The 18,773-nt window shown below is 42.2% G+C and overlaps 2 protein-coding genes across 6 annotated transcripts in view; one reads left to right on the top strand and one right to left on the bottom strand.

Moving 5' to 3' along the window:
* MAN1A2 (mannosidase alpha class 1A member 2) overlaps positions 1-18,773 on the top strand; it is a 306,596-nt gene that overhangs the window by 165,654 nt on the left and 122,169 nt on the right. The gene's annotated exons all lie outside the window — the stretch shown is intronic.
* Positions 1,516-3,330, bottom strand: LOC102936345 (signal peptide peptidase-like 2B). The gene has a single exon (XM_037889529.2). It carries the CDS (start codon positions 3,328-3,330, stop codon positions 1,516-1,518), a length of 1,815 nt encoding a protein of 604 aa, XP_037745457.2.

Genomic DNA, 18,773 nt, shown 5'->3' with positions numbered 1-18,773 from the left:
TTCAGTTTTTAGAGACTATGCTGATAATTGCTCACGGGAGGAAAAATGAGCATCAACTGTGCTTCTTTTTGTGGTGGAGGAACCTGATCATGGAGTACTGTGGAAATTAAAAGAGTTTATACTACGATTATATCTGTTACCATCCCTTCTTCCAATCAGAGTTGTTCTACATTTACTCTTAGGTGTTACCAATACAAATGTTGTACTATGGGAAAATAAGAAAATAACGCACATGATTTACAGTGTCTTGTTTTGGCAGCTAGTTCCTTGGCTTAAAATTGTGCAGACTTGTACAATCCTTTGTTTATTCACAAAACTTTTATTAAGTACCTGTTTGGTGAACAATGACATATAATCTTTCGGGTAGCTGTATCTGTCACATCTGGATGCTTCCCAAGCTTTCTTGGGGGAGATACATGCAGAGTTCTGCAGTATGTAGCTTGAGGAGAGAGGGTTTTTTCAGTGCATCAGGCCAAATTCACTTTTCTGCTCTATCCCCTTTGTGCTGGGAGGATGGATGATTTTATGGTTAAGGCACAGAAACTGGGAATATGGACAGCTGGATTCTCTTCCCAGCTATGCAGTAGATTCCCTGTATGATTTTGGGAAAATTATTCAAGACCTCCATTTTCCCCCACCAATAAAATGGAATTAATATGGATTATTCATAGATTTTAGGGCCGTTATGACCGTTTAGTCTGACCTACATAATACAGGATACAGAACTTCATCCACTGATTATTCATGAAGCCCATAACCTCAGGTAGAGCATATTTTCATTAATGTTTGTGAGGCACAGTTACTATGGTGATAGTCATAATTGAAATGCCTAAATATAAATAAAATATTCAGCTGAACCTTCTCTGAAAGTTTGGACTTCAGTTTACTAAAATGGATCTTCAGATATTTTATACTGGGGTAACATTTGGATGGGGAGAGATGAGTCTGGGATCTGAATAGTGAACTCTTACATGGAAAACAAAGGACTGGGTCATTTGTGGCAGTATGAAAGCTTCTAGACCTTGAGGAAAATCTTTCACATTGTATCCTAAGCTCTTTTGTATTATCCTGGGTAGCCTAGTTTCCTTTTGTTTTTACTCTATAGTTGTGTTTTTATTATTTCATTAATTGACTCTTGTTTTAATTGTTATACATCAATTATATTGTTGTGTGAGTGCTTTATTTCAGTGTGTTCATTTATGTTGACATCATTATTACCTAGAATTAGTTATGTAAAAGTGGTTACTGTTCTTTGAGGTTATCCTTTTCTTTTTAAAATAACATTAATAAAATGACTTGAAAAAAATCTTTGTATCTTTCTAGCATAACAACAACAAAATGGTACAGATGCCTAGTCAAAATTGTCACATGCACATATCAGAACACATTAAAGCACTGCATTTTACAAAGATGATTTACATGTTATAGGTTTATTACTACAATGAGATTGAATGTTCTTGCATTTTTGATCCATTTTCGAGGCAGACTCTTCAGTGATTGCAAAACCAGCATTATTTACATGTCGAGGTTTTCTGGGTATGTTTGTGGAGCTTTTCCCTCTATCATAGAGTCTGACTCATTCTTCTCTGCTCTGAGAATCTCTCCCTTATGTTCACCATCATGTTGATTGATTGGTTCTTCTTTACATAGCATGAAGTCTGAGTTCTGTTCAACGTATATGTTGAGATCAGTCAATTCTTCTGTCACTTCAATGGAGTTATCTAACTGTTCTTCATTGAATGTGAAATTGATCAGTTTTTCTTCCCTTTCTTGTTGACACACTTGTGTATTTGAATCTCTTGGGGTATCTGGATAGCTGATCCCTGAGGAAGGACAAGATAAGTCCTCTGTGAAACCACTGCCTGTCCAAAAAATAGTGAGTTCTTTGCGCAGAAGAGCAACAACCAGGCTAGTGGTAAGCGTAAAGGGCACCAAGTAGAGGAGAGCTGGCTGACCCATTTGCATTAATACTGACACTACAAAGGTCACCAGGAGACCATAGCTATAAGCTACGGTAGAAGCTACAAAATAGACTCTGGAGGAGTGCATCTGAACATCAAATCTGTGGCAGTAGGCTATCAGGAAACCGGGAATTACAATGTCACCAAGGCCAAGGATAGTAAAGGGGCTGTCATCAAAGGTTGATGCAGAGGATAATATTGGAACCTTCAACAAAAAAGGGATCTTTTCACGACTGACAGAGTCAGATGGTCCGAGAGCTGCCACTTCCATTATGCTCTCCCCAGACTTGGTTAGAAAAGGAGTGATAAATACGAAAAACACATCATAGATCAAAAGAGCAGCTAGAAACAAACTGCAGTTCTTCAAGGTAGGCATGCGGATTGTTTTTAAAACATAAAGGCAGATAGAGATTCCTAAAAAGTCTTGCAGGACCCAGGCCCACTGATCCTCATTTCTGAAGATCATCCATGTGACAGTGATGGAGACAGAAAATCCTGACAGGAACAATGTCCTAACTTGTGGACCATTGTGAAAATATGGTAAATGGAGTTTGTATTCTCCAAATGGGAGTTTGTTCACAGAGGGAGACAAACAACTGTAAAGCCCAACGGATGCATATAGGCTGAAAAATCCTATCATTATATTCACTAAGTGATCGTAGAAGCAGTAGAGAGCAAGCAGCATGAAGGAGGACATTACTACACTTGCACAGATAAAGAAGACATCAGGGTCAATTGTTACATCATCAAAATCTTCTTCATTTTTGCATTTGCACTTCATGTATTGCTGCCTTTTCTTCTCTATGTTTCCTGCCCAGTAGCCTCCAGTTGTGACTGTGCCTACGGCAAGGATGAACATGATCCCCGTATTGTATCCCAAGAGCCTGCCTAAGTGTTTGAAGAATAAATAGATCATGTCCATGTCATTGAGCAGATTTACAGGAGTAATGCTCTCCTCACAGTGACCCCAGTTGTGGCCCATTCCACTGCCTCCTGTGAGGGATATTGGGGCATCTCCACCAAGGATTAATAGCACTTGTGTTTCGTTTATTCTCTGGAGTCTGCCGTTCTCAAAGAAGTTGCAGTTACCCTTCCTCACTGAGGCAATTCTAGTGCTGAGTCCCCCACCATCACAATCCTCCTCGCCAAAGGAGGAAGGAAGACAACACAAGGTTGAGTAAGTTAGGTCCTGATGTGGCTGAAGCCATTTCATTTTGCCACTCTTATCCTGCAGTGATTGCACCCAGTGAGAAGGAAAGAGGAAGCAGTAATCTCCTCCCTTCTCTGGAAGGACTCTGACGACTCCCAGATGCTGAGCAAGCGCATGTGGAACAAGAAGCAGGAGGAGGCAGGACAGCAGTGGTGTCATCTTCTTCCCTGGGTTCTGCTGGTTGCAGGTGTCTTCTCTCACCACACTCCCTTTCACCTGGAAAGCTTTCCTCCTTGTGGTGAGAGATCCACCCCCGCCCCATCTGTTACATAATAAACTTTGGCCCCATGGAGATGAGCCCCGCCCTCTGTCTGTTACATAGCAAACTCCTCCTCCTCCCAGTCTGGGAGTCTCCATCCTGTTATATGACAAGCCTGTCCCCATCCTCATGGATACAAACCCCACCTTGTCTGTTACATTGCAAGCTCTGTACCCTCGCCCTGGAGACAAGTCCTGCTGTGCCTGTTATATTGGAAGTCTTATCGTCTGCCCATGGAGAGAAGTTCTGGCTTTTGCAATCACACAGCAAGCTCCTTCCCCTCCCCAAGCAGCCTAAGGAGCCCAGCCCCCTGCCTTCTTCTCATGTGGTTGTAGAAATAGAGTAGGTAGTTTTTGTGGTTTTATCACCACTCTTGTGATTTTGTTTAAAATACTTCTTAATTTCAGGAGCCAACTGCCTTGTAAACATTTAACTTTAGTAAAGATTGCTGCCATCTATCACTGTTTCCAGGATGTTTGCTTCTGGCTCCTCCTGTTTTGCACATGATAGAACCTAAGAGGCAAAGGTATAGAGAGCATGAGGGGGAGGAGACATGATACTGGGAGAAAGAAAGCAGGGCAAGAGAGTATTTCCAGAGACTCAGGCATGGGAAAGTGGGGGACATTTAAAAGTAGGTGGGTGACCAGTAAATTGAAGGAGCAGAAGAGAGGTGGTTAGCAGAGCCTTAAGTTCCAAAAAGTGGTGTTACATGGGTTCCTTTTAGTTGTTTCTCTGCAGAACTAGGTCAGACACGCAGATTTTACCCAAATGAGAGGCTGCTCAGGAGCCTCCTGTCTGCACAAGACTGGCATAAACTTGAATAGATTTGTAATAAGAGAACTGTACTATTAATTGTGTATATTGTCTTTTGGGATAGAATCAGTGTTGTGAGTGTTCACAAAATGTGTGGCAGTGAAAACAGCCTTCCTGCGCAGACCGGGCGTGCATGTATTACTCTAGACATAATCCAGAAGTAGTAATTTCAGTGAGATCTAGGTGTCTCCCTTCATGAGATGCTAAATTAATTTGGCCTTGCACAAGGACCTCTGCCCCATCAACAGCTTAGCCGTTAAAATTCATATAGACTCACTGATTTGTCTTTGTGATCTCACACTTTTTGCCAAGTAAAATCAGCAGGTTGTGTATATTCCATTGGGTTAACTGACAGAATGACCAGGGGGCCATCTGTCACAGTTTTGGGGTAACAGCATCTGTAACACACTGCTCCGTGGCCCCCTCCAGGAGTGCCACATCAGGTCTCAGATTGCCAGCTGTCACGTCTCTCTAGGTGGGGACCCATATCTCACTCCCTTACACTGTGTAATATCCTCAGCAAGGCAATTTGTCTAAAGGCCAGCACCTGCCCATTGCTTTCCCTCTGAGGGCTGTGTACAACCCCTCACCCTCCACAAATATACCCAAACTGGTAATTGCAGAGTTAAGGTGATACTTCCCCACATCACAACCACTCATCCCCGCCTCCCATTTGGAAGCCAGCCGCTTGTTGCATCATTTTTTGGGGAGTGGGGAATATTTTCCTTTGGTCATATGTGAACTGTAGAAAAGTAATTTAAGGATGTGCTGTAATTCATTATTAGACTCTTTAATTGTGATTGTGCAATAGTAAGTAATGAGGTTGAGGCACAGTGTGAGCACTGTGATTTCTGTCAATGAGTAGAATTTGCTCATTGTCAGTACTGTTATATGGACCATGTTGAGGATCCTATTGGAACGTATGAATGGGAGTCCTGATTTGGAGTAGCGGTGGGCACAGAGAAAGTGGTAGATTTTTTTCACAGTAGCAGCCGTGTTAGTCTGTATTCGCAAAAAGAAAAGGAGTACTTGTGGCACCTAAATTGGTTAGTCTCTAAGGTGCCACTAGTACTAGATTTTTTTTAGACACACGTAAGGTGCTGTAATGTTCTTAGTTTTGCCTGGTATCCATAAAAGGACAGAGTTAAAGTTTACCTTAACCCTTTACTCTGTCACCTTAACTCTACATTTCCTGTTGTTCTAGTATTTGTGTGTGTGTGGGGCGGGGGTATTGTAACTCTAATTTTCTTTTAAGGATTATGTGGGAGAACCTTAACTCTGCATTTCCTGTTTTTCCAAGGTTTGAATTTGGGGAATCACCATTTCATTATATAGTGCATGCAGTGTTAATTCTGTCATTTTCTGCATATACACTATGAGGTAGCCTTTACTTACATGATCACATATTATTAAAACAACGAGGAGTCTGGTGGCACCTTAAAGACTAACAGATTTATTTGGGCATAAGGTTTCCTGGGTAAAAAACATCTGAAGAAGTGGGTTTTTTACCCACAAAAGCTTATGCCCAAAAAAACTGTTAGTCTTTAAGGTGCCACCGGACTCCTCCTTGTTTTTTGGATAGAGACTAACACAGCTACCCTTCTGATACTTGACACATAGTATTAATTCCACAAGGACCCCTGTTTCATTCACTGCATAGGGTGGGCAATGCACGGTACCTCAGGTGCCAGTGCTCAAATGCTTACTTGATTTAGTGTTTCTTTTTTATTAATTCAATGTGTGGCTCCATGCCTTATTTACTGCACACAACCCAACCCTTTATTTTTGGGCTTTTCTGTGATGTTCATTAACATGGTATCTGAGCTCCTTATAAACATTAATGAAATTATCTCCACAACATCCCTGTGAGAGAAGGAGGTATTATCTCCATTTTGCACATGGAGAACTGAGTTATGGACAGGTTTATGGTCAAAATATTCAAAAATGTCCATTAATTAGGGTGCCTCAATAGTTGGAGGCGTAACTTGACATACCTAGAGCCTGATTTTTCAAAGTGTGCAACCATAGCTTGCAGTTGCGGCTGTGAGTGCTTAGCGTTGCTGAAAATCAAACCCTTAGGATATGTCTACACTACCCGCCGGATTGGCGGGCAGCGATCGATCCAGCAGGGGTTGATTTATCGCGTCTAGTCTAGATGTGATAGATCGATCACTGAGCGCTCTCCGGTCAACTCCTGTACTCCACTGTCGTGAGAGGCGCAGGAGGAGTCGACAGGGGAGTGGCAGCAGTTGACTCACTGCAGTGAAGACACCACGGTAAGTCGATCTAAATATTCACGTAGCTGAATATTCACAGGGGGAGGGATAGCTCAGTGGTTTGAGCATTGGCCTGCTAAACCCAGGGTTGTGAGTTCAATCCTTGAGGGGGCCATTTGGGATCTGGGGCAAAAATTGGGGATTGGTCCTGCTTTGAGCAGGGGGTTGGACTAGATGACCTCCTGAGGTCCCTTCCAACCCTGATATTCTATGATTCTATGAAGTTGCGTAACATAGATCAATACCCCCCAGTGTAGACCAGGGCTGAGTGTATGAAGTTCGGGTACCCAGAAAATCAAAAGCACAGTTAGTGGTAACCTCTGAAAATTCTGTTTTATTTGAATTGCCCAGCATCAAATAGGAAGTCTATAGTATAGCCAAGAATAGAACCCATGTCTCCTGGATTCCAATCAGTGACTTAACTGTAAAACCATTCTTCCTCTTCCTCCAGAGTTCTTCCTGCTGGAGTAGACTGAACTTCAGTTTCAACTGTTTGTTAGGCAGCCATACAATGCTGGCTATCAGGATTCTTGGGTTCTACTACTAGTTTTTGGAAGGGAGTAGTATCTAATGGGCAGAGGAATTAGGACTCCTAGGTGATATTTATTTTTTAATTATACTTTGACTTTACTTATAGCTTTTGGGCTCAAAGTGCTTTGTGAGGGCGGGTTATGCAAGAATAATCATATTTGCAGACAGCATAACAAAGCAAATAGATTTTGTCTATTATTCTTGAGACACAATGTGGCTATATGGATGAGATTTTCACCTGCCATGTTAGAGATGTCAGCTTTATTCCAGCTACACACGAGTGACATGGTCCGCCCTCTGTTGTTCATTTGCGAGATGGGAGACTCTTTACTTCTCCCTAAAGTAGGGGTAAGTCTTCCCCAAGAAGGCAGCTTGTAAATTGCATAGAATTATAAGTAATAGTAGGCTAATGGGGCTAGATCCTCAGCAAGTATAAATCTGTGGAGGCCCATTCATGTCAAATGAATCTGTCCCCGTGGTCTCCTTGCTCTGAGTTTGGTGCTCCTTCATGTAGACCAAGGGATATATTGATATTGAAAGCAACGGTGGTGGTTCCATTTTGCCCGTGTCTGCTATGGAGGAGGGGCTCTCTCTAAAACATTCTCAAGGGATGCAATATCAGCTCTAGTCTTGACTGCAGTTTCTCTGGCTGGTGAACTTTGCGTGGATCATTAGCTGGCAGTGATAACCCTCCTTATATTGCAGCAATCTGAACATGGTTAATTTGAGCTAATGTTCCAGAAAAGAACACCAAATCTCTTATTTTCTGTACTTAGATGCTCCCAAAACCAATGAAGGGCATAATGCTGATCCAGTGGAGTTCACTGATGTGTGTTTGCCTGTACCCCATGTACTTTTTAAGTTAAGAGTGAGCACATAAAGGTATAATGCCAATCAGTTATGGGAGGAGATCCATAGTTCAGGAAGCCCTCATTCAATTTGAATGAAATGTGATAGAAAAATTCTACATTTGCTCCAGGAGCACCTTTCTGATTTTAAACCCCATAAATCTTTATTTGCAATTTTTAGAGGGGAGTGAAAAATAGAGGACTTATAATAGGAACTGGGCTAAAGCCTTAACTATGAAGAGTCTACTGGCTGCTCCATAATGTAGGATAAATAATAGAAAGCTGTTCAAATCCATTGTTTCATGGTGTCATCAGCTCTCTCTTGGGAAGCCTGTCTTCCGTGATTTTCATCTCTCAGGTCATGTGAGAATTAATCACTTCCTTTTATCACGACAAGGACTCTTTCTGTCCGACTGAACCTGGATTCTGAGTTTTAACCTCAAAAGCTTTTGGCTAGAAGTTGAATATATTAAACTTTAATCCTCTCCCTCTGCATTTTGACAAACAAATTCCTTCCTTGATTATTTGGCATAGACTGCTCTGAACTGCTAGGAAATTATTTGCCAGGTATTTCCTTTAGAACTTTGAGAGTTTTGTTGAATACAGTTTTGTAATCCCCTTTGATTTTAACTATGTTTTAAGGATATTGTCCCGTTACAGATATTCTCTCGGAATATACATTTCCAGAATTACTGGCTACTTAATGAAAAGCTTCATGTGGAATTTCTGAACTCATAAATCAGTTCTAGCTTGTTTGGCACAAAGAATGGATTGTCCGGAGAGATAAAGAACTGCTTAAACTAACGCCCCTCAACCCAGAATTCTTGTTTTTTCTTACAAGGTGGAACTTTGTGGATCATAAAAACTCCAAATTTGATTGATAAGACCAAATAAAGAAACCCCAGCAACAGCAAACAAGTAAAACACTAAAAAAATGCCCTAAAATAACAGAACCCTAGTATTGGATAGACGGTCAGTCTTTACATATGATACAAGCCTAAAATTGTATGAAATTTACACTACAGCATATTGCTATGTTTAAAAAAATCGTATTATGTAAAAAGAACAAAGCAAACTTTATTCTAGTGGTATTTGCATGAGTGTAGGACGGTGAAGGCTATAGCCATCCTAACAAAGTATTTTCATCTATTTTATTTATTAACATCATAAAAGAGATGATTTATCATTTTATTTTCTCTGAACTAGGCTACTTATATTAAATCTACAAAACATAAAAAGCCCGATTATTTATTGTGTTTACGTTTGCTGGCCTCAGATATAAAACAGTTCTTCTATATAATTGTCTTTTCTCATTTTGATAACCATCATCAAAGAGGATCTCTTTCTGGGTGAGATGATAATAAAATTCAGGTGGATAAATTCACTCTGAAAGCTGTCATTGAAAATAGAGGAATAGGGCTGTGGAATACCTGATAGGCTATTCACAGATAATCAAAACAGTCCTTTTCCAGAAGATTGATATGCAGTGTCTTTTGTTCAGGTTTCGTAAAGAAACTTATGGTGATGCATGCCAGTGAAATGGAACGAACATTTTTGTCCTACAACTGACTTGACTATGTAAAGTACAGCGGTTCAGTCAGTGAAACACCATGTGTCATGAACTGTTTGCAAACAGCAGGCTTGTCTTTCCCTTAGAAGGGGCTTATCTGTACTAACAGTTTACCAAAAAGTTGAAATACAGAGGAGAGAATTACACTGTGGATATCCCATCATATAAAGATTAGATTTCGCTGTATTGCCAAGAAATGAGCTCTGTGTTCTTAAGCGGTCATGAGAGCTCTGTTACTCTCTGATGTGACACCTCCCTACTGGCAATTTCACATTTTTTTCATAAATGTCAGACCCCAGACACACATGCATACAAAACAGTACAGATTGTAATGCCAATCCTTATCCACTTCATATGTTCTGGATTTTTCATAAATGGGAATATCGAATAGGAGTAGAGAAATTATATTACCCTATACTTGATACTGGTACAGCCCCTACAGGAATACTGTGTGCAGTTCAAAAAAAAAGAGTACTTGTGGCACCTTAGAGACGAACAAATTTATTTGAGCATAAGCTTTCGTGAGCTACAGCTCACTTCGCTGTAGCTCACGAAAGCTTATGCTCAAATAAATTTGTTCGTCTCTAAGGTGCCACAAGTACTCCTGTTCTTTTTGCGGATACAGACTAACACAGCTGCTACTCTGAAACGTGTACAGTTCAGGCATCCACAATTCAAGAAGGATGTTGATAAATTGGAGAGGATTCAGAGCAGAACCTTGAGAATGATTCATATATTCCAGCCTGAGAAGGGACCCCTGAGATCATCTTGTCGGATTTCCTGTGTGCCACAGGCCATAGAATTTCCTCCAGATAATTCCTAGAGCAGATCTTTTAGAAAAACATCCAATCTTGATTGAAAAATTGCCAGTGATGGAGAGAGAATGCACCATAGCCTTTGGTAAAGTGTTCCAATGGTTAATTACCTGGGCTGTTAAAAAACTGTCAAGGCTGAATCCCTACTCTGTCACTCCGAGTGCAGAAGTGGGGCCTGCAAGGATTTTAAAAATCAATACTTGCCAATCCAGGCTTGTATTAAACTCCCAAGGTTACAGCTTTTCTCTGACCGTGGCTTGGTAAACGCTGCCACCATCCAAATGCAACAAAACCCGCTTTGAACCCAGGAAGGAGCACTTGGGAATTCCTCCCTGTGGGGTGCCCTCAAGCCCTTTCACCCCGTCTCTGGGGAAGAGCTGAAAAAGGAAACAAAGGAAATTAGCTGTGGCTACCAGGTAATCAAACAACATGCACAAACCTCTTAGGACACCAAAAATCCAATCCTCTCCTTAAAAAAGGTAAATTTTATTAAAAACAAAAAGAAAGAAAATACGTCTGGAATTTAGGTTTTTGCTCGATTTTAAAAGAGCAATTCCAAAAATCAAGCACCCAAAATAGCTTTCTTGGGGGTTCAGCTTAAAGGTTACAAGCAAACAAAAGCATCTGGGGTTAGCACAGAGGAGTCCGCAAGCCAATAAGAAACAAAAGAATTAACCGTAATCGCATCTAGTTAACATTCTGATCTACTTACACATTGGAGTTCAGATAAGTAGTTCTAGGCATGATCTGATGACTTGTAATTATACCTGGCTTAGCTGCTTATAGCATGGCTGCTCTGACTCTTTAGCCCAGAGAAAACAGACAAAGGGAAAGTCTCTTTCCCAATTTTAAAAAGTTCTACCTTCCCATTGGCTATTTTAGTCAGGTGCCCACTTTTTTTCTTTACCTGGGGGACTTTTTAACCCTTTACCGGTAAAGCAAGTAAAGAACAGCTACCAGGAGGGATTTTACAGCTAACTGGCTGGCTGGTGTCAATCAAAGGGAGCAATCCCCTCACTTTATTTATTACAGGCTCTCCAAATCAGCAGGCCAGCCTGGTTCAGGTCGGATCTACACCGGCTGGGATTTTTTTCCTGGTGGCTTAGGAAACACAGTTAATACGATACATGCACCTCTAATTTTACTAATAATTACATGAAGAACTAAGCAGTACTTTTTACATTTTAAGGACTACAATGACATAGAATATGGGGACATTTTTACCTGGCTGATTCTGGGAAACCTTCCCGGGAGAGAGCATCAGCCACTTTGTTAGAAGCTCCTGAAATGTGTTGTATTTTAAAATCAAAGTCTTGGAGTCTCCACCGAAGGAGTTTCAAAGTCTCCACCTAAGAAGTTTTTTCTTAGTCTCTTTGACTGTGTGAAGCCACTTCAGTGCAGCATGGTCAGAAGGTAGAAATGCCGTCCCCAAATGTATGGGTGTAGCTTCTCCAGAGCATATACAAAGGTGTAAAATTCTTTTTCTGAGACTGACCAGTGGCTTTCCCTCTCAGAAAGTTTTTTGCTGAGAAACACAACAGGATGGAATTGTTGATCTGGTCCTTCCTGCATTAAAACTGCTCCCACACCACGCTTGGACGCATCTGTGGTTACGACGAATAGTTGGTTGAAGTCCGGGGCCCTCAGTACGGGGTCAGATGTAAGGGCTGCCTTAAGCTGGTTAAAGGCTTTTTGACACTTTTCAGTCCACTGAACGGCATTTGGCTGCTTTTTCCTCGTCAGGTCTGTCAGGGGGTGGCAATTTGGCTGTAGTGTGGTACAAATCGTTGGTAATACCCGACCAAGCCCAAGAAGGATTGGACCTGCTTCTTTGACTTACGGACAGGCCAATTTTGGATAGCATTAACTTTAGCCTGTAGGGGGTTGATAGTTCCTTGACCCACATGGTGTCCAAGGTAGATTACCCTGTTTAAGCCTATGTGACATTTTTTGGCCTTAAAAGTTAATCCTGCCTCCCTTTTGCGCTGGAAGACAGCTTGGAGGTGTTCCAGGTGTTCTACCCATGAGTCTGAGAATATAGCCACATTGTCAAGGTAGGCAACTGCAAATTCCCCAAATCCAGCCAGAAGGTTATCTACCAGTTTCTGGAAAGTGGCAGGTACATTTTGCAGTCCGAAAGGGAGCACATTAAATTCATACAGCCCTACGTGGGTGATGAAGGCTGACCTTTTCTTGGCTGGGTCATCTAGTGGCACTTGCCAGTACCCCTTAGTTAAGTCTAAGGTGGAGATGAACTGGGCATGTCCCAGTTTCTCCAATAGCTCATGTGTGCGTGGCATTGGATAGTTTTCTGGGTGAGTTACAGCATTTAGTTTATGGTAGTCCACACAAAAGTGGATTTTCCCATCTGGTTTGGCAACCAGAACCACTGGAGAGGCCCATGCACTCACAGAGGGGCGGATTACGCCTATCTGTAACATGTCCTTGATCTCTCTTTCTATTGCGGTTTTGGCTTGAGGAGCCATCCGGTAGGGTTGAGCTGTAATTGGGCAAGCATCTCCTGTGTCAGTGGAGTGGTACGCCCATTCTGTCCATCCTTCTGGATTTGCTGTCGTTGCTTATGCCCCAAAGGTCATGGAAAGGCTCACCTCTTCTATGCCACCGTTGCTTTTTCCTTCATAGTAGACTCCTTCAGGCCTCTCAGCGTTGTCTTTCTCCTGGGCTGTAAACTGGAGAAACTTGATTTCTTGGGAATAAAAGGACTTTAGAGAATTAACATGGAATACTTTAGATTTTAGGGTAGGGTCTGGGAACACTATGAGGTAATTAACAGCTCCCAGGCGCTCTCGGACCATAAATGGCCCCTCCCATGATGCTTCCATCTTATTGGCTGGAGTGTTTTCAGGACCATGACTTGGTCACCTACTCTGAAGGAACGCTCTCTGGCATGTTCATCATACCAGGCCTTTTGCTCTTGTTGAGCATCCTGTAGGTTTTCTCAAGCAAGGGCTAGAGAGTCTTGGAGGGTGTTTTGCAGGTTGGTTACAAAGTCCAAAATGTTAGTTCCTGGAGAAGATGTAACCCCCTCCCATTGTTGCTGTAATGGCTCCTTAACTTCATGGCCATAAACACGTTGAAAGGGTGAAAACTGCAAACTGGGATGTGTGTACAGCCCTGTAGGCAAAGAGCAACCGCTGCAACTCCAGGTCCCAATCATTGGAGTGCTCTTTCACAAATTTACATATCATGGCCCCCAAAGTTCCATTAAACTTCTCCACTAGACCATTCGTTTGACGGTGGTAAGGGGTGGCAACCAAATGGTTTACCCCGTGAGCTTCCCAAAGATGTTTCGTGGTCCCTGCCAGGAAGTTAGTTTCCGAATCCGTAAGGATTTCAGAGGGCCAACCTACCCTGGCAAAAATGTCTGTCAATGCCTGGCTCACGCTTTTAGCCCTGGTGTTGCTTAGAGCTACTGCTTCCGGCCATCGGGTGGCAAAATCCATGAAAGTCAGTATGTACAGCTTTCCTCTGGGTGCCTTCTTAGGGAAAGGACCCAGAATACCCACAGCTACACTCTGAAATGGAACCTCAGTGATGGGGACTGGCTGGAGAGGGGCCTTGACCTGGTCCCATATGCTTTATTTACAGGATTGGAAAGCATGCCTTATAGTGATAGAGTCCAGGAACTGAATCCTTTAAGTTTAATCAAGAGCAGGTTAAGGGGTGACTTGATCACAGTTCTAAGGGGAACAAATATTTGATAATGGGCTCTTCTGTATAATACACAAAGGTATAACAAGATCCAGTGTCTGGAAATTGAAGCTAGTACAAATTCAGAGTGCTAATAAAGGCAGCGAGGGTAATTAAGCATGGGAGCAACTTACCCAGAGTTATGGTAGATTCTCAATCACTGGCAATTTTAAAATTCAGATTAGATGTTTTCTAAAAGATATGCTCGAGTTCAAACAGGGGTCACTGTGATCATCTCGTCTCACCTCCTTCATGATCACAGTGATCCCTTCCGACCTCATAGATTCTAAGGACAGAGGGGACCATTGTGATCATCCTATAGAACACAGACCATGGAATTTCCCTGAAATAGTTCCTGTTTGAACTCAAAAATATCTTTTAGAAAAACTGGTGACCAGTTTGCCTGGCATAATTTAGAGCATATTTGCAACTGCTGTAACTTAAACATGGCTGTCCATGGCCCTAAAGGACTATTTCAGCATCTAAAGATAGCTGGAACACAGTGGCACTTCGGCAATGTCTTCTGTTTCCTTGGCCACACCCCCTACAAGAGCTGCAAGGGTGATGGTGTGGTGCTGTTACAGCTGGTTTGCATCATGGGTATTCCTGAGTGGAGGGGGTAGGACATTGGAAAGTGGGACGTGGGTTTGAGTGACAGGAGGACTGGGGTAGACTAGGGCAGGGGCATCTGTCAATCCCACATTCTCCCTTCCCATGTCTGTGCCCATATATGGGGGACTCCTGCCCCTCCAAGGGGGATGATTCCCCCCTCATATGAGCTACGTCCAGGATAAAAGAGGTCTTGCTTCTCTGGGGGTGGCTGAGCCCCTTCACTGCCCCCAGTGTGTGCCAGGTTCTGAGGGGCATGTGTCCAGGTACAGGCATTGGATCCCCTCCCTGTGAGCTGAGTTCTGGGGCAAGGCTTGCCCTTTTGGGTGAGGAGCTGAGAACAGGCATACTTTCTGCATACCGGAGGGGGATGGGAACACCCCTCTGAGATTAATTGAGCAGGTCACACATCTCAGAGCTATTTTTGCAGGTAGTAGTCACCTCCATGGGGTGTTCTCATTCAGTTGAGAACATCTCATTGCGATGAATGGGCCATTTCACACCATTCAGGCCCTCCTATGCTGCAAATGGATGTATACAGGAGTCCTTTCCCTCCATTGTGCTTCTGTCCTTCCTATTAAAGAACAATGCTTCGGAGTCCTCTAATGTCCACATGCTTGCGTGGATTTTCTTGAAATTTGCTATGCCTTGTTGGAGTGCAGAAAACGTGGAGTCATTTGGGCTGTGGTCCAATAATAGGCATTTGAAAAAAGATTCTAGTGCGGTCTTTTTGATGCATGACAAAATGTCTCATGCAGTATTGTTGTAGCTGTCTTGGTCCCAAGATATTAGAGAGACAAGATAGGGAAGGTAATTATTGGATCAGCTTTTGAGACAAGCTTTTGAAATTGCAGAGAGATCTTCCTCAGGTCTGGAATATATGTATAATATACATTTCACCCACCTTTGGGGGACGCAAATTGCATATGACATTTAAGAACATGTTCACTTTTTAGCTTGTATAGATTTGCAAACTGAAAGGATTATAGTGCATATATTCCAATAAAGAAAAAAAAGTGAGAGGATTTCTATGCAGCCACTTTGTTCTTGCCTACGTATAGGACCCTACCATATTCACGGTCCGTTTAGGTCAATTTCAGGGTCATGGGATTTTAAAAATCATAAATTTCATGATTTCAGCTATTTAAACCTGAAATGTCATGGTGTTATAATTGTAGGGGTCCTGACCCAAAAAGGAGTTGTTGGGGAGAAGAGGTTGCAGTACTGCTACCCTTACTTCTGTGCTGCTGCTGGTGGCAATGCTGCCTTCAGAGCTGTGCAGCTGGTGAGCAGTGGTTGCTGGCAGGGAGCCCAGCTCTGAAGGCAGAGCCACTGCCAGCAGCAGCACAGAAGTAAGGATGGCATGGTATTGCCACTCTTGCTTCTAGGCTGCTGTCTGTAGAGCTGGGCCCTCACTCAGCAGCCGCCACTCTCTGGCTACCCAGCTCTGAAGGCAGCAGTGCAGAAGTAAGGGTGGGATGATATGGTATTGCCAGCTTTACTTCTGTGCTGCTGCTGGCGGGGTGCTGCCTTTAGAACTGGGTGCCTGGTCAACAGCAACTTCTCTGCGGCCGCCCAGCTCTGAAGGCAGCTCAGAAGTAATAATGGCAATACCGCAACCCCCATAAAATAACCTTGCAACCCCCCTGCAACTCCTTTTTGGGTCATGATCCCCAATTTGAGAAATGCTGGTCTCCCCCATGAAATCTGTATAGTAGAGGGTAAAAGCACACAAAAGACCAGATTTCATGGTCCGTGACGCATTTTTCATGGCCATGAATTTGGTATATGTAGTTCAAGACAGTGTGCTGGCACCATTGTTCCTGGTGCCAGCCACCTCTGACATTTCTTCATACACCTGTGCAGTAATGATGTAATAACTCATGTTGCTTGCTATGAGTTGTGTCTGTTATAGTATAAAGTTTTTGTCTTCTGGGGAGGTTTACTGTGAATACAGCAGAATAATCAATAGCTAGTCTACCTAAATTTTTTGTTTTATTGTGGGGACTGGCAGGAACTGGAGGCAGAGGACTATATGAGGAGTGGGGCGGCGGGGTGGGGGGGCGGGATAGGACGCTGCAGAGGGGGCAGGAAATGAGGATGTTTGGTAGGCAGGCCTTGGATTCATTGTTTGAAAAAATCTGTTTTACTAGCCCCAGGAGGATGAGTCAGTAGAGAGGGAGGAGCAAGTTGCTACTTCCTGATCTCTGTGCAGATTAATGTGGTGTTTCCAAAGAGAGAGAGTTTGGAATTGACAGCACAGATACCTTGACCTCTGTGGGAAAAGAAGTGTGCGTTGTCAACATATGGATTCTGAGCAATTACAGATGTGATGTAGCTGTGAAAAAGGCAATCGCCATCCTAGAACATATTAGGCAAGGCATTTCCTCTAGAGATAGAGAAGCATTAATGCATTGTATAAGTTACTGGTAAGAAATTGTAATTCTTAAAATGTTTGCCAGCCAAACAGGAGTTACCCCACCCTAAACAAAGGAATGTGGTTTCTCCACCTGCAGTTATTTCCAGTAGTTTGGAAAACAATGAGAATGCATTTACATTAGGGCTGTCAAATGATCAAAAAAATTAATCATGATTAATCATGAGATTAAAAAAATAGTCACGATTAATTGCTCTTTAATCGCAGTTAATAATAGAATGCCATTTATTTAAATATTTTTGGTTGCTTTCTACATTTTCAAATATATTGATTTCAGTTACAACACAGAATATAAAGTGTACAGTGCTCACTTTATTATTGTTTTTGGTTACAAATATTTGCACTGTAAAGATAAACAAAAGAAATAGTATTTTTCAATTCACCTTATACAAGTACTGTTATGCAATCTTTTTATTGTGAAAGTGCAACTTACAAATGGAGAAATTTTTTTACATAACTGCATTCAAAAATAAAACAACATAAAACTTTTGAGCCTACAAGTCTACTCAGTCCTACTTCTTGTTCAACCAGTCACGAAGAAAAACAAGTTTGTGTACATTTATGGAGATAATGCTGCCCACTTCTTATTTACAATGTCACCTGAAAGTGAGAACAGATATTCACATGGCACTGTTGTTGCTGGCGTTGCAAGGTATTTACGTGCCAGATATGCTAAACATTCGTATTCCCCTTCATGCTTCGACCACCATTCCAGAGGACATGTTTACATGCTGATGATAGGTTCTGTTCGATAACAATCCAAAGCAGTGCGGACCGAAGCACATTCATTTTCATCATCTGAGTCACATACCACCAACAGAAGATTGATTTTCTTTTTTGGTGGTTCAGGTTTTGTAGTTTCCTCATCAGGGTATATCTCTTTTAAAACTTTCTTGCAGCATGTTCCACACGTCGTCCCTCTAAGATTTTGGAAGGCACTTCAGATTCTTAAACCTTGGGTGGAGTGCTGTAGCTATCTTTAGAAATCTCAAATTGGTACCTTCTTTGTCATTTGTCAAATCTGTAGTGAAAGTGTTCTTAAATTGAACAACATATGCTGTATCATCATCTGAGACTGCCATAACATGAAATATATGGCAGAATGAGAATAAAACCGCAGTGCAGGAGAGATACAATTCTTTCCCAAGGAGAGCAGTCACAAATTTAATTAACATGTAATTTTTTTTAATGAGTGTCATCAGCATTAGAGACTTGTGTACTCTTCAGGGACTAATGCACCTGACCCAGTATTTGCAGTGACACCCCAAACAGCATGTTCAAAACAGATTGGGATTTATTAGTCAACTGGAACACAGCACTGGAAGTCCTTAGGTTAGCATAGAGAAATGAAGGTTAAAGCATAGTCCATTCTGGTCGAGCCATAATTCATCAGTGAAGCTGTAGTGAACTCCATTTTCAGGCTCTGTGTCTCTCTCTCTGACTTCCTTCCTTAGTTAGTTCCCTAGTGAGAGAGCCCACAGTCTTTTTCCAGAGCCCTCACTTATTCCCCCATCTCACACCACTCAGCCCTTTTGTTCTTGAGTGGGGGTCTCTGCTCAGCTTCCCTACTGAGAGTATCATCAATCCCTGTTTCTCAAATTGTTTCTCTTGGACCCCTTGTTGATTTGGGTTGATTTCCGTCAGTTCCTTACTGACTCTATTCATTCTACCCAGGCAGAGAGGTGACACACACACCTATGTTTCTTAGGCCTTGTCTACACTACCAAGTTTTG

Source organism: Chelonia mydas, chromosome 1 (assembly GCF_015237465.2).
Source record: "Chelonia mydas isolate rCheMyd1 chromosome 1, rCheMyd1.pri.v2, whole genome shotgun sequence".
Classification (NCBI taxonomy): Eukaryota; Metazoa; Chordata; order Testudines; family Cheloniidae; genus Chelonia; species Chelonia mydas.
The sequence above is the reverse complement of the archived record's forward strand: the minus strand, read 5'-3'. Positions and strand labels throughout refer to the sequence as shown.

Excerpts from the sequence above, each read along its gene's own strand:
- LOC102936345 (XM_037889529.2), bottom strand. The coding sequence starts at position 3,330 with ATGACACCACTGCTGTCCTGCCTCCTCCTGCTTCTTGTTCCACATGCG.